This window comes from Pituophis catenifer, unplaced genomic scaffold (genome assembly GCF_029215685.1).
Source record: "Pituophis catenifer annectens isolate HBS135680 unplaced genomic scaffold, rPitCat1.0.hap2 SCAF_6, whole genome shotgun sequence".
Lineage (NCBI taxonomy): Eukaryota > Metazoa > Chordata > Lepidosauria > Squamata > Colubridae > Pituophis > Pituophis catenifer.
The window spans coordinates 69475470-69489199 of NW_027256886.1; the positions used below are offsets into that span (position 1 = coordinate 69475470).

A 13730-nucleotide genomic window follows, 5' to 3' on the forward strand; every position below is an offset into this window, starting at 1 on the left:
TATGTCCATTCATTTAACGGCCATTCAAAGTTATGACTATGTTGAAAAAAGCAATTTACGAGCAATCCTCAGTGGTGGGTTGCCCCCAGTTCAGACCGGTTCTATAGAACTGGTAGTAAAACCGGCGGGAGGCTCCGCCCACTGACCCTGATGTCATCAGAAGCGATCTGCGCATGCGCAGAAGGCATGCGTGCAAGCAAAGCGAGCGTGCACGTGCAATCCCATTGTGAACCGGTAGTAAAGGTAAGTAGAGCCCACCCCTGGCAATCCTCATACTGACAACTGTAGCAGGCCCCATGGTCACGTGATCAAAATTTGGATGCTTGGCAACTGGTGTGTATTTACAATGGTTGCTGCATCCTAAGATCACATGATCAGCACTTGTGACCTTTCCAGGCGGCTTCTGACAAGCAAAGTTGTCAGGGTAATGAAGATTTAAACCTGACCAGCCCTTAAGACTGAGGATGAATCAACAGGGTCATTGCCCTTTAAGAAGCTGTCTATATAAAAGTCATACAGAAAAGTCGTATTCACTTAGTGACCATGGGTGATTCGTGTGGCAGAAAAGGTCGTAAAATCGCATATAACTCACTTAATGGTTGTATTGTTAGTGAGGGATGTTCCTTATTAAGTTGTGGTCATAAGTAAAGGACTACTTTTGTGCACGTGAGACATACTACCCACAACCAGGACACTTTGGTATTGAAGAGGTTCAAATTCAAGTGGTATTATCATGTTTAACATTTCATGTCCACCTGATCCTTATCATAACCGAAGACAGGTAGCAAACACAATAAGCTTCAAGAGTTCAAAGACTGAGTATTACCTGCATTTAAGTCTTCCGCTGGTAGACACAAAGTATGTGTGGTTTTATTCACTACCTTCATCATCTCAGGGCTTTCCTTAAAGGCGTCAACCTCATGCATGGCTGTGTCGTTGTCTTCAACGTCTCGTACAAATTTTTCACAGTGATCAAAAAATCTCATCAATTTATCATTGATTTCAAATGTTTCTGTCAATGTAACTGAAAATAAACGAAGTAATGTTAACAATTTCTTTATTTCATCATTGTCATCACATTGCTGTTATAACTACTAGTGTACACTTAAGAGTTAATTGCATTAAATCAGTTATGTAAACATCTTTTCTCCTAGTGATGAAGATTTCACTAAATATCCATTGAAAGCATTTTCAGCATCCTTGGGTGTGGCACAAACAGTATGATACAGTTAATCCCCGGGTTATGAGTGTTCCCTTAGCAAACGTTTGAAGTTATGTGATCAGCGCCCCCTAGTGTTTATGAACAAGTCCCGAAACTACGAGTCTTGCAGCAGTACGGCAATTGTTCACTCTTACGAACAACTGCAGAGGTTCTGCAAAATTCATCCTGCACTTTGCCGGCCAAAATGGAGGTTAGGAGGGGCGGGTCCTGATCAGGCCTAAACGGAGCTCCGATTTTGCCAGAAAAATGCCAGCCTGCAGAGGCCTAAACATAGCATCGGAGGGGCACGCTTGGCTGAGAAGCTGGAGAAGAGACAGCTTGCTAAATCTTCGCATGGTAAGTGACCTGGCGCAGCAGGTTTGGGGGGGGGAAGCAATTGTGAGATATTTCAGTGGGTCAAGGAGGCCTTGGGTGGTTTTAAGCAGGTGGCCTGTTCCATCACTAGGCCCCCACATGGCCTTCCCAACCCCGAAATACCTCATGTGCACTTAACGAGCTGCACATTCGATTAGCAAATGCGTGGGCAAAAGGAGGGAGTGATTGTGTTCAAGGTACGATTCACTCCCACAAATCTCCAGGTTACGAATGGCTCCATTACATTCGTAACTCAAGGACTACCTGTATTATGTCTATTTACGTGCAGTGGTATCATATCAATTTAATATGCAATATTAGGAGAATGTACATGGACCTCAACGGCAAAAACAAAGAAATCACAACTCAGTCCAAGATTTTAGTTTTACATGCAAGATCCAGGGGAACTGGAAGCTAGTAATCACTTGTTGCAACTATTATAATTGGTATCTTAGTCTATGCGTTGGTATTAACTGACTGATCACTGGAAGTGGTTGACTATTCCGTACCATTTTGATGCAGGATGATACTTAACAGTTGCCTACTGCAACTGTTATTGAACATCTTTTGCTTATTATTACTTGATTTAAATTAGACCTTCTATAACTGAGCCTTTAGCTCCAAAACAATCCCTCCCCATAGTATCTTATGAAATTGTTTGTTTCAAGAAAAACAATAAAGTACTCGAAAGGATGGAGATCAGATATTTTATGTTGAAGGTGTTCACTGATCTACCTTATATCATTGTGTGATCATTTAGTACAAGGTAGCCCTTGAATTATGACCTCTCATTCAATGGCTGTTCAGAGTTACATCAGCACTGAATGAGGACTTACGACCGGTCCTCAGAGTTCCAGCCATTAGTGTCCCTACAGACCTGTGATCCTGATCTGGGCACTTGATCCTGACTCACAATTATGTTGTAGTGAGCCATGATCACATGATCGTGATTTCTGACATTCCCAGCCAGCTTCCCACAAATGATGTCAATGGGGGAGCCAGTAGAAAGTTGGAAGTTGCTCTTGTTCCTGTCAATTTTTCACCTGACCATGGTCTGTAGCACTGCCTGTGGCACTTGACCACATTCCGTAGTGCCTGACCATGGCATCCTCACTCCTGCTTACTTGGACTCCTGCATCTTCCTGCTTAATGGCCTGTATGATTCTGGGGTTGCAATAGCAAATGGGACTGTGGGATTGCAGTTGCTAAGCAATGTGGTTACGTGATATTGGGCTTTATAATCATATGGCTGTCATGGGGATCGTGTATTGTGTATATTAGTAGATTTATGGGAAAATCTTTGAATGTTAATAATGCTAGTGCAATGTTGAATTACATACCAAAACATTGGGATTTGACTGTTTATTAGGAATTGTGAATGTATCAAGCATTGATGGTGGCGAAAGAATACTAAGAAATGGTAATAAAAAAAAAAAAGTGGAATTATCCCAATATCAAGGAGTAATTGTTGGAAATGTGTGATCAGTCTGTTTTGGGGAAGGCAATATCTTTTACCAAAAGAAAAAAGAATCATTCCGGGCCCAAAGACTGGATGACAGGCCTTTAATGGCTTGGAAGGAGACAGGAGCAGGCTTGAAACTACTGGCCAAAAAGAATGCAATCAGAAGTGGCAACAGCTGACCAAGCACCAGACTGACTCCACTGAACAACTGAATGGATGGAACAATGCCCTAACATGGCAACTAGACCTTGGATGTGATGGTGCTGGCCCCTCCTCTATCCAAAAGTCCAGATAGCTTGGCATTGTCTAACTTGAGCCAAGTGCCAGACCAAAAAAAGGACTGTTTCAAACTGTGGTCTTGGATTGGACAACCTGGACAGGGCTAGGTAACTGCATTCATCAATTCCACACTTTGTGACACTTTTACAGGAAATTTTGCAAAGGTACAAAAGATGTTTTTAATCACAATACAGCAGCCACTCATATAGCTTCAAGTTTCAATACTTTATGGAGCTGAAGATTAAGTGTTATGATTTCCTTGCTTGAAAGTCTTAAGAGTACTGTTTCTAATGATTTGCATTGCCATGGTGAGTGAATGGGTATGCAAACTTGAACTATTCTTAGACACACTCATAACTCAATCTGTAAGTTTTAGGCAAAACAGTGCCCTCCTCTGGAACGTATTTAAGGAACACTGGTTGTAATACATTAATCACTTTTACTTTTAATTAGGTAATCCTTGATTTCAGAGCATTTAGCTATTGTTCAAAGTTACCACGGTACTGAAAAAAAAAGACTTATAACTGGTCTTCACACAATATGACCACTGCAGCATCTCCCACAGTCATGTGGTAAAAATTCAGGTATTTGACAAGTGGCTTGTATTTATAATGATTGTAGCACCCCAGAGTCATGTAATTGCCATTTATGACCCTCTCCCAGATGGTTTCTGACAAGCAAATTCAATAGAGGAAGATTAAGATTTGCTTAATGGCAGTATGATTCAGTAATGACCATGGTGATTTGCTTAACAACCAAGGCCGCAAAATCAGGCACAAGTCAGTTAATGATTGCCTTGCTCAGTGATGGAAATTCCAATCCCAGTTGTGGTCATAAAGGCTATTTATCTTGAATTAATTTTAATTACTATTTGATGAAGCCACTGTTGCTGGGAAAGAGACTATTGTTAGTCATCTCTCAATCTGGCCTGGTCTGTCCCCAGCTTTTGCCATGTACAAATACATGAGGAACAAAGCAGGGATTACATTCTTTTTGCTGATGTTTTTGACTATTTTTCAAAGCACAGCAGAAAATGAGAGATTGGCCTAAAATACAGTTATCTGACAAATTGATGAAAAAATTAACAATATACTAGGCCCAGGGGGGGGCCTTCTCTGTGGGGGCACCTACCCTCTGGAATCAGCTGCTCCCAGAGATAAGGAGAATCCAAGACCTCGGTGCCTTCCGCTGTGCCCTTAAAACCTTCTTTTTCCAGCAAGCCGGGCTGGCCTAACACTTTTTAAAATGTTTTTAATTGTCTGTTATTGTTTTTAATCATGGGGCCAAATTTATATATATCTTTTTAATTGTATTTTTAATGTTTGTAGTTTATGTTTTTACTTGGCTGTTCACCACCCTGAGTCCTCAGGGAGAAGGGCGGTATACAAATTTAAAAATAAATAAATAAATAAATAAAATTAGATATACATTGCCACATTTTGTAGCTATTGAATCCCGCTCTCAAAACTGACAGCTGTTTTCTATCTTCTTTTCCAAATACGTCAAAGGAAATAGATCAAAGACATGCCACTATGATTAAAGATGCTGGAACCTTAGTTACAGGTTTTATATCCTTTCCCATTCCGTCCCAACACAAAACACAGAATCATAGAGATGGAAAGGATAATTTAGTCCAGTGTTTTTCAAACTTGGCATGTAGGCTGGGGAATTCTAGGAATTGAAGTACACGCATCTTAAAGTTGCCAAGTTCGAAAAACTTGATTACAGCTAACAACAGGCTCTAACATCAAGATAGACCTGACAGGTGATTACTCTGCCCGTCTGAACAAATTTCAAGGGAACCCATTGCCTCCCTTGAAAATTGGTTCTATTGTTGAATGCTTTGAGATGTTTCTTAGTATTTAGCTAAAATCTGTCTTCTTATAACTTAAGAACATTACTATGCTCCAGAACAACAGAAAACAAATCTTAACCTTCTAAGTGAACTTGATGAAAAATGTTGCTGTAACTTTCCACACTTGTCTTTTCTTAAGGCTAAATGTACTGTATTTGTATTCTCTCTTCAGAGGACTTCTTTTCAAGTCACCAGATCATTCTTCCCCACTGCTCTAAGAATAGATTATAGTACTCAAAGGTTGAAGTCTAACCAGCACAGATTATATTGGAGCTACTGTTTCCTGAGACGTAGAAACCATACTTCAAGTTCCAAAGTTTGTAATAGCCAGTTTGATTTAGTGTTTAAGGGATCAGGCTAGAAACCAGGAGAATGTGAGTTCTAATCCTGCCTTAGGCATGAAAACTGCCTAGGTGACTTTGGGCCAGGCACTCTTTCTCTGTGTAACCCACCTCACAGGCTCGCTGTAGTGGAGAAAACAAGAAGAAAAAGAAGTACTAGGTATCCCAAAGGTGCTTTTTCAGGATTTTCTTGTTTTTTCTTTGAAGACGTTTCGCTTCTCATCCAAGAAGCTTCCTCAGTTCTGACAGAATAGTGGGGAATGGAAGGATTTATATTCCTTTATATTCCTTCCATTCCCCACTATCTACTGTCAAAGCTGAGGAAGCTTCTTGGATGAGAAGCGAAACGACTTCAAAGAAAAAACAAGAAAATCCAGTTGCCTCCTGAAAAAGCACCTTTGGGACAACCATGTCCCTGGATGACTGAGAATCGCTAGAGTTTGAGAATTAGGTATGGTCGCCATCTTGAATTATTTATAAAAATATAAAAAAGTGTGATAAAAATCAACATAAATACTTCTATTGAAGCCACCTCACACTGCTCACTCATATGCATTTTTCCAATCTACATCTAAATATTATTTCAATACCTGCTCAGTAATACCTCTATAATTATTACTTAAATAAAGTGTAATAAGAATATATGAAAATATACACGAGCCTCATAAAATCCTCTCTACTCTAGTCTTGTTAACAGGAAAAAATAAACAAAAAGTGTGTGTGTGTGTGTGTGTGTATGTATGTATGTATATATATATATACATACATACATACACACACACACACACGCTATAGTTTTCTTTTGTTTTCTGTTCCCTAATAGCTAGGAAACTCCCTTCATGGAGAATTTCAATTTTGAAAGTGTAATGTGAAATGCAAAAATTCTTTTTTAAGTTTTCTGTTTTCTTCTTTTATAACTATGTGTGTTCTTTCTCATTGGCTTTTGTATTTTGTTAATTAAAAAAGATTTTAAAAAATATGTGATTAATTTACTCAAATAAATTAGGAAGTGCCTTTTTTAATGACCCCAAAATTGTTCTTGGATAAGCAAAAAAGAAACTAAACAAAACAGAACTTGGTTTTACTATTTAACTTCTCTGTTCTTATTTATATATTTATAGGTCGTAACATTGTACATAACATTTCCTATTGTTCTCCATAAAAATCACCCTGTGAGGCATAAAGATAGTCCTCGGCTGAGGACAGTCAGTTACAACGGACTTTCTCACATCTATTTACAACCCAGTTTCAAAGTTCCAATGGTCATGTGATCATACGTGAGGCGCTTGGCAACCAACCTGTGTTCAAAACCTTTTGCAACATCCCCAAGTCACGTGATTGCGATTTTTGGTATTTCTTTTTTTGCCAGGAACTGGTACAGGTAGTCCTCAACTTACAACAGTTCATTTAGTGACCGCTCAAAGTTAAAACGGCACTGAAAAAAGTGACTTATGACCATCTTTCACACTTACGACCGTTGCAGCATCCCCACGGTCATGTAATCAAAATTCAGATGCTTGGCGACTGACTCATATTTATGATGGTTGCAGTGTCCCAGGGTCATGTGATCTCCTTTTGCAACCTTCTGACAAGCAAAGTCAATGGGTTAACAACCGTGTTACCAACTTTACAACTGCAGTAATTCACTTAGTAATGGTGGCAAGAAAGGTAGTAAAATGGGGCAAAATTCACTTAAGAAATGTCTCACTTAGCAACAGAAATCTTGAGCTCAGTTATGGTTTGTAAATTGAGGACTACCTGTATTTACTTCTAATTTCTGGCAAAAAATAGGTTGATTTGATAAAGCCTGCAAAAAGGTTGTAAAATCGTGTGTGTGTAATTCCAAGCTCAATTACAGTCATAAATTGAGGACTAACTATAGGTAGACTAGATCTGGGACTCCGTGTTCCAGGTCAACATTTAACTACTACACCATGCTGGCATTTGCTGTGACTATCACCTCAGCTTCCAAAGTTACGATGTGTAACATAAAGTTAGAAAATTCAACTTTTTGCTGGCTGGAGACTGCGTTTAATATTGTGAGTGGCTGAGAGTCATGGTGAGTGGATGATGATCCAATGTAAATGGAATCAGAATTTTCTCTCTCCTCCCTCCCCCTAAGCTTTAAAGGGAATTCAGGGCATGTTTGTACATTATATTGACCTATTTTAGAACACAGACTGCAGATTTTTGTTTTCTTTGTTTTACAAGAAATCATACCACAAGTGTTAGGAAAGCAATGGTCAAAGGTGGATCTGAGGATCATCAAACAAACAAACTCTAACTAATCTAACTTTTTCTCCAAGCACTAGATAGCTGTAAATGAGAACATTGAGAATGTTTCTGTGATAGAATACTTTGGATTATGCAGCTTGCATTTAGCTAGAATGATTAACATTTTTAAACTGTGCAGCAAGAGGGCAATGTATAGCCTGCAGGCAGTATAAATACAAAAGAACTAATTCGGTGGTTCCCAAGTTAATAGCATATTCAGCACATTAATTTAAAAGGTACTCAAAGACACTTCTTCTTTCTTAAAAGAAAGAGATAGCAATTAAAAAAGGATCAGTATGGAAAGCATGGAAAGGAGGAGCATCACATATTCATAAAGATGAGCCCCAAATCAGGATTTAGAAAGCAATGTGAAAGCAGCGGATGGCTAGAGATGAGACTGCCCCTCACAAACAAACAAAGGTAGTTCTCAATTTACAAACAGTTCAATTTAACGACCATTTAAAGTTACGCTGGAAAACATGACTTATGACCATTTTTCACACTTCGAATATTGCAGCATCCTCATGGTCATGCGATGCTTGGCAACTGATTTAGATTTAGGATGGTTGCAATGTCCGGGGATCATGTGACCACTTTTTGCAACCTTCTGATAAGCAAAGTCAGTAGGGAAGACAGATTCACTTAATAACTGTGTTACTAACTCAAAAACTGTGGCAAGAAAGATCTTAACATCGGGCAAAAACTCATTTAACAATTATCTCGCTTAGCAACAGAAATATTCTGCTCAAATGTGGTTTTAAGTCAAGGACTACCTGAAGGAGGCCAAGTGGATTTTGACAGGGCAAGAGTTAATCCCCAAAATGCTTTTCTTGCTTGCTGCACTCCAATCTCTTGACTTCCAGATAAACCATCATGGTGAATGAAGTGATGGAAAAAATGACTGGGTGCCGAAGTTAGTTTAAGCCCAGATGATTGAAGGGTACGAGTCAAGTTTGTAAACAGAAGATACACAGGTATACGTAAGAGATGAAAGTTTGCTGTTCCTTTAAAAATTGGTTAGGACTGTTTGAGAATGTCGTTTCCTGTCAGCTGGAGATAAAGAATTAGGACAGTGATAGAGTGGCTCAACAGAGACTTAATGAACTTGTGTGTGGCAGGGCAAGCAACATCCAAAGAGGTGTTTTTGTATGCTGCACTCCAGCTTTTTGAAAAAGGAGCATTTTCACATGCTGTCACCCAGGGACTGCTTTCAATTCCCTGACCCACTCCTGTACAGCTAGTCCAGCCTGGCCCAATAGCCAGGCCAGGCATGCCTCATCAGCAGTGGGAGCAAAAAACAAACAAACAAAACAACAAACTGAGATGAGCTAGGTGTTAGGCCTGGAAGCCATCTTTTGCATTTGGCCTTCAGGCCTACGACATTTACTACTGTGGGAAATTGGGAGGGGGGATTGTATGGAGCATGAATGATATATAGTCATAATAACATTCCTTTATCAGGGAGTCAAGGACATCTTGCCCTGCACCTGGACAGATGAGACTGGGAAGCATCTCCAGTTGGGACGGTGTTTTGATTGGACCATGTGATGGACATGTGGGCGTTGGGCAGGGACTTGAACTTTCCCGGAAGCTTTCAGATTCGGGTTTTCCCGGATGTGCCAATATGACATTTCTAATAAAATGGAACTTTGAGGAAACTCAAGCGTCAGAGCTTTCTTTCGTTGGGGGTGTTACTTGGAACCCTGACAATAGCACACAGATGGGGGAAGATAAGCAGGTGGGGGCAATTGGAGTAAGCCCCTTATGTTACTGAGGGTCAGGGCTGGGAGGTACCAAGCTCAGAATGGGTTGGCTTGGATACTTGCTTAACAATCCACAGTATTTTTTTTTTGTATATGTTTTATTTACAGTTTTTCTTTAACAACCAACATTTTTTTGTGGACAGTGTAATGACTGGGTTGACATATTTTTCACACAGTGCTCACAGTAATAATACAATTACACATACAGAATTTTTGTCTTCCAACTTCTAGCCTTAATGTGCTCATTATAATTGTAATATATTCTTTTGTGTATCAATCTCACTATTTCCCCAATTTATCACTCCACAGTTTTTGATTAACAGGGAGAGACAGGATTACAGTCTTAAAGCAATCATGTGGCATCTTGTTTTTAATGATGACATTACTTAGTGATTGAAATTCCATTATCTAGAAACTGGAGTGCAGCATGCTAAAACACGTCTTTGGTAAGTTTGGAAGTTTGGTAAGTATCTGCTGAGCCAGCCTATCACTACCTTAGCTGATAATTCAAGTGACTGAAAAGTCAAGGACTACCCGTAGATCTTTTGAGTTGCTTGTGAAATCCAGCCAGAGTTGAAATGTTTTGGAAATTGGTCAGCAACCAAGGAGTAACAATGCTTTTAATTACAATCAGAAGAGAAATGTAAACAATAATTACTACCTTGCCCCATAGTGTTCAGTTATTTCTACCTTGGTTTTTTTCCCCTACATATACCCTAAAATGAATTGGGTATGGCCAGTCCAGAGAAAAGAAGGACTGAGATGACATGATAGAAGTATTTCAGTATTTGAGGGGCTGCAGCAAAAAAAAAAAGAGGAGGTCAACTTATTTTCCAAAGCACCAGAAGGCAAGACAAGAAACAATGAATGGAAACTAATCAAGGAGAGAAGCAACCTGAAATTAAGGGGAAACTTTTCCTAACAGTGAGGATAATTAACCAGTGGAACAGCTTGCCTTCAGAAATTGTGGGTGCTTCATCCCTGGAGATTTTTAAGAAAGGACTGGACAGCCATCTGTCTGAAATGGTATGGATCTCCTGTTTGAGCAGGGGGTTGGATTAGAAGAGCTACAAAGTCCTTTCCAGCTCTATTCTGATTTAAATGACACCAGCAAAGTCCACTGGGGAAAGGAAGGACCTCAAATGAATCCTGAACCCCTAGAACTGTAAATCTGTACCTGTTTACTGAATGCAGTTTCTTCCAGATCAAGGGACTTCGGGGATCAAGGAGTATTTAAAACATAACCTGCTCCATTATCCACAGCCCTTCTGCCAGGCTGGCTGAACAGCATGGGAGAGGAGAGAGGTTCTGGTCTAACTGTAGACCAGAAAAGCCAAAAGACCCCCACCTCTAGCTGTACCCCAGCTACTGGAAAAATCTTTTCAGGTCTAAGATATTTTTAAGTGGGGGGGAGAGAACCCACAGTATTATAGGTTTTTCCCCCCCTCTGCAGGGTTGAATGATATCTTCAAGGAAAGTAAAAATTGGATAGGTGCAGGAAAAGTATCTGTATTGGAAACAACCATGAATCATAAAATGTGTAATTTAAAGGAGGGGAGCGTTTTATGAAACAAATTTGCAATGTAAAGAGGGAGGGAAAGTATTTTACGAAATAGCATGCAATTTAAGGAGCTGAGGAAAGGTGTTTTGTTTTTATTTCTTCCTTTCTGACCTGGGGGAAGCTGGAGAGGGGGGCATGGGAGAATCTATGACAATTCATCTTGGCTAACTCACCAGGATCAACTCAACTCACCAGGGTCAACTAGTTGCAGGACAAGAGTTAACACTAATATCAAAGAAAATAGTGGAATAAGAGTAATAGAAGAAAGGAGCAACGCCAAAGGAGGGACAGAATGAAACGTGAAGGGCAAAACATTAAAATATTTGTTTTTTTTAAAACTATATTTGGCAGGGGAAAAAATCAAGAATCAAAATACAATCACTGCAAGGTAGTAGAGAAAGAGGAGGATTTGGACTCCCAGATTGGGAAACCTACTATAAAACAACATCACTTATATGGATCAAAGACTGGATGGAATTACGAAATAAAAGAATTTTAGCATTAGAGGGATATGATTTGCAGAGAGGGGGGGCACACTTTTTTCTGGGAAGGAAAAAAATAAACAGCATAACTATTTTCAACCACACTTAATTAGAGATGCACTAATTACAAACGTGGCAAAGGGATAAATAAAAAATCATTATGATAAAATTCCAGAATGGTTCTCCACAACGGAGGCACCAATCTACCCAAATGCATTAGACATGGACCAAATGAAAAGATAACCAAGATCTATTAAAACAGTCAAGGGGAATTTCAAACAAGGCAGGAATGAAAAGAACAGGCTACAGACATTGATTGGTGGCCTTACCTGCAAATAAAATATTTTTTTTTAAAAAAAGTGAAATTGTCCCGCAGGCGAGTTTCCCCAAGCCTGAGGAGAGCGGACTCACCGTTTTTCCCGCCGCCGCTCATCAGCGCCTCGCGGAGCCCTTCGCGGAAGGCTTTGCTGCTATCCACGCACCGGTGCTTGGAGCTGCTGGTGAAGGCCAGGCGCCGACCGGGAGCCAGGAGGCTGGGGAAGCGGGAGGCCAGACGCTTGGCCAGCATCCCCATGTCGCTGAAGCCTTTGGGGGCCAGCTTCCCGTCCATGCTCGGCTGGTACCACATCTCCCATCGCGCCAGGCGCTCCGCCACCGAGCAGCGCTTGCCGCCGCCGCCGCCGCCGCCGCCGCCCCGTAGGAGACCGTGCAGGCTCGCCAGTTTCTCGATCTGCTTGCGGGTGGGGAAGCGCGTGCCGTGGCGCACCACGGCGCTCAGCTGAAGCGGGGTGCAGGAAGCCGGCGGCAGCGGGAAGCCCGAGAGCGGCGGCCCGAGCGACAGAGGGTCCCGGAGAAGGTACGGGTGCAGCTCTTCGTAGCGGGATTTGGTGCCGAAGAAAGGGCTCAGCAGCGTGGCTCGCTCGGCCGTCTCGGCGTCGCCCTGCAGCTCCCCGTTGGCCAGAAGGAGCAGCAGCAGCTGCAGCATCGGGACAAAGCGCGGGCGGGTGGCTGGGCAGCACATGGCGGACAACGACGGCAACTCGCTCCGTGGAGGAGAGCGCGAGTCCTCGCTGCCGCCGCCGCCGCCCGCCTCCCTTTTGTTTCCCTCCCCAGGTTGGAGAACGGCGGCCACGCCTCGGCACGGCGGCAACCCCCTGCCTTCGTTTCCTGCCCTTCTCCAAAATGGCCGCCTTTCTCCATGACGTTTGAGCCTCTGGAAGGCCTCCTCGCCCACAGTCAGCATGGCGCTCTCTCCTCCTCCTCCTCTGGCTCGTTTTCTTAAGGCAGGGGTGGGCAACTGTGGCCCTTTTACAACCTGTGGACTTCAACTCCCAGAATTCCTAAGACAGCCAAGCTGGCTCAGGAATTCTGGGAGTTGAAGTCCACAGGTCATAAAGGGGCCATATTTGCCCAGCTCTGTTCTAAGCAGCAGGGGACTCCCAAGCTTGCCCACTTTAAGACTTGTGGACTTCAACTCCCAGAATTCCTTGAGGAATTACATACAGTAGTTTATACATACAGTAGTACTGAATTACATACAGTAGTTTATACACTGCTCAAACAACTAAAGGGAACACAAAACTACTGTATGTAATGAACAAAGTATTTAATAAGGCTATTTCATTCATTCAGATCTCGGATGTCTTCTGCTTGTATTCCCTTTATTTTTTTGAGCAGTGTAGTTTGCCTCTCTCATCTTTGTGAGAAACCTTTAGTTTTTGTCCTGCATGGCCAATGCAGGCAATAGCAAGGCTCTTTCCCAGGCCTCCAGGGAGAAAGGTCTAAAGCTAACTTTGATAATGCTAAAATGTCAGTGACATGACGTCAAAATACAAGAAAGCAGGGGTCCGGCTGACACGAGCAGCATCTGGTGATCCGGACGTAAGGACTGCCCTCCTTCTTTGGGTGTTGCGGTGTCTATCGAACTTTCATCCTTTTGAAGAAAGTGGTGGGTTCTTGTTGGCTCCACTCTTTCATACCCGTTTTGTGATATCACAAAGTCAAGTTTTGGTTTTTTTTTCTTTATTATGCAATTATAAATCTTAATACATTGTATTGTCTCAGTACAGTGATGTTTCAGTTAATATGATTAAATATTATTGACATTCTATTATTTAGATAGCTTAGAGTACAGTAC

The 13730-nt window shown here is 41.5% G+C and overlaps 1 protein-coding gene across 1 annotated transcript in view; it reads right to left on the bottom strand.

Annotated features, from left to right (window-relative positions):
* Positions 1–12836, bottom strand: part of MINPP1 (multiple inositol-polyphosphate phosphatase 1) — a 28794-nt gene extending 15958 nt beyond the window's left edge. The window contains exons 1-2 of the mRNA XM_070945251.1: positions 12005–12836; positions 827–1024 (exon numbers count right to left, since the gene is read on the bottom strand). Of these exons, the coding sequence (XP_070801352.1) occupies positions 827–1024; positions 12005–12836 (1030 nt within the window). The remainder of the gene's footprint in view (positions 1–826; positions 1025–12004) is intronic.
* Between the last annotated feature and the right edge of the window lie 894 nt (positions 12837–13730).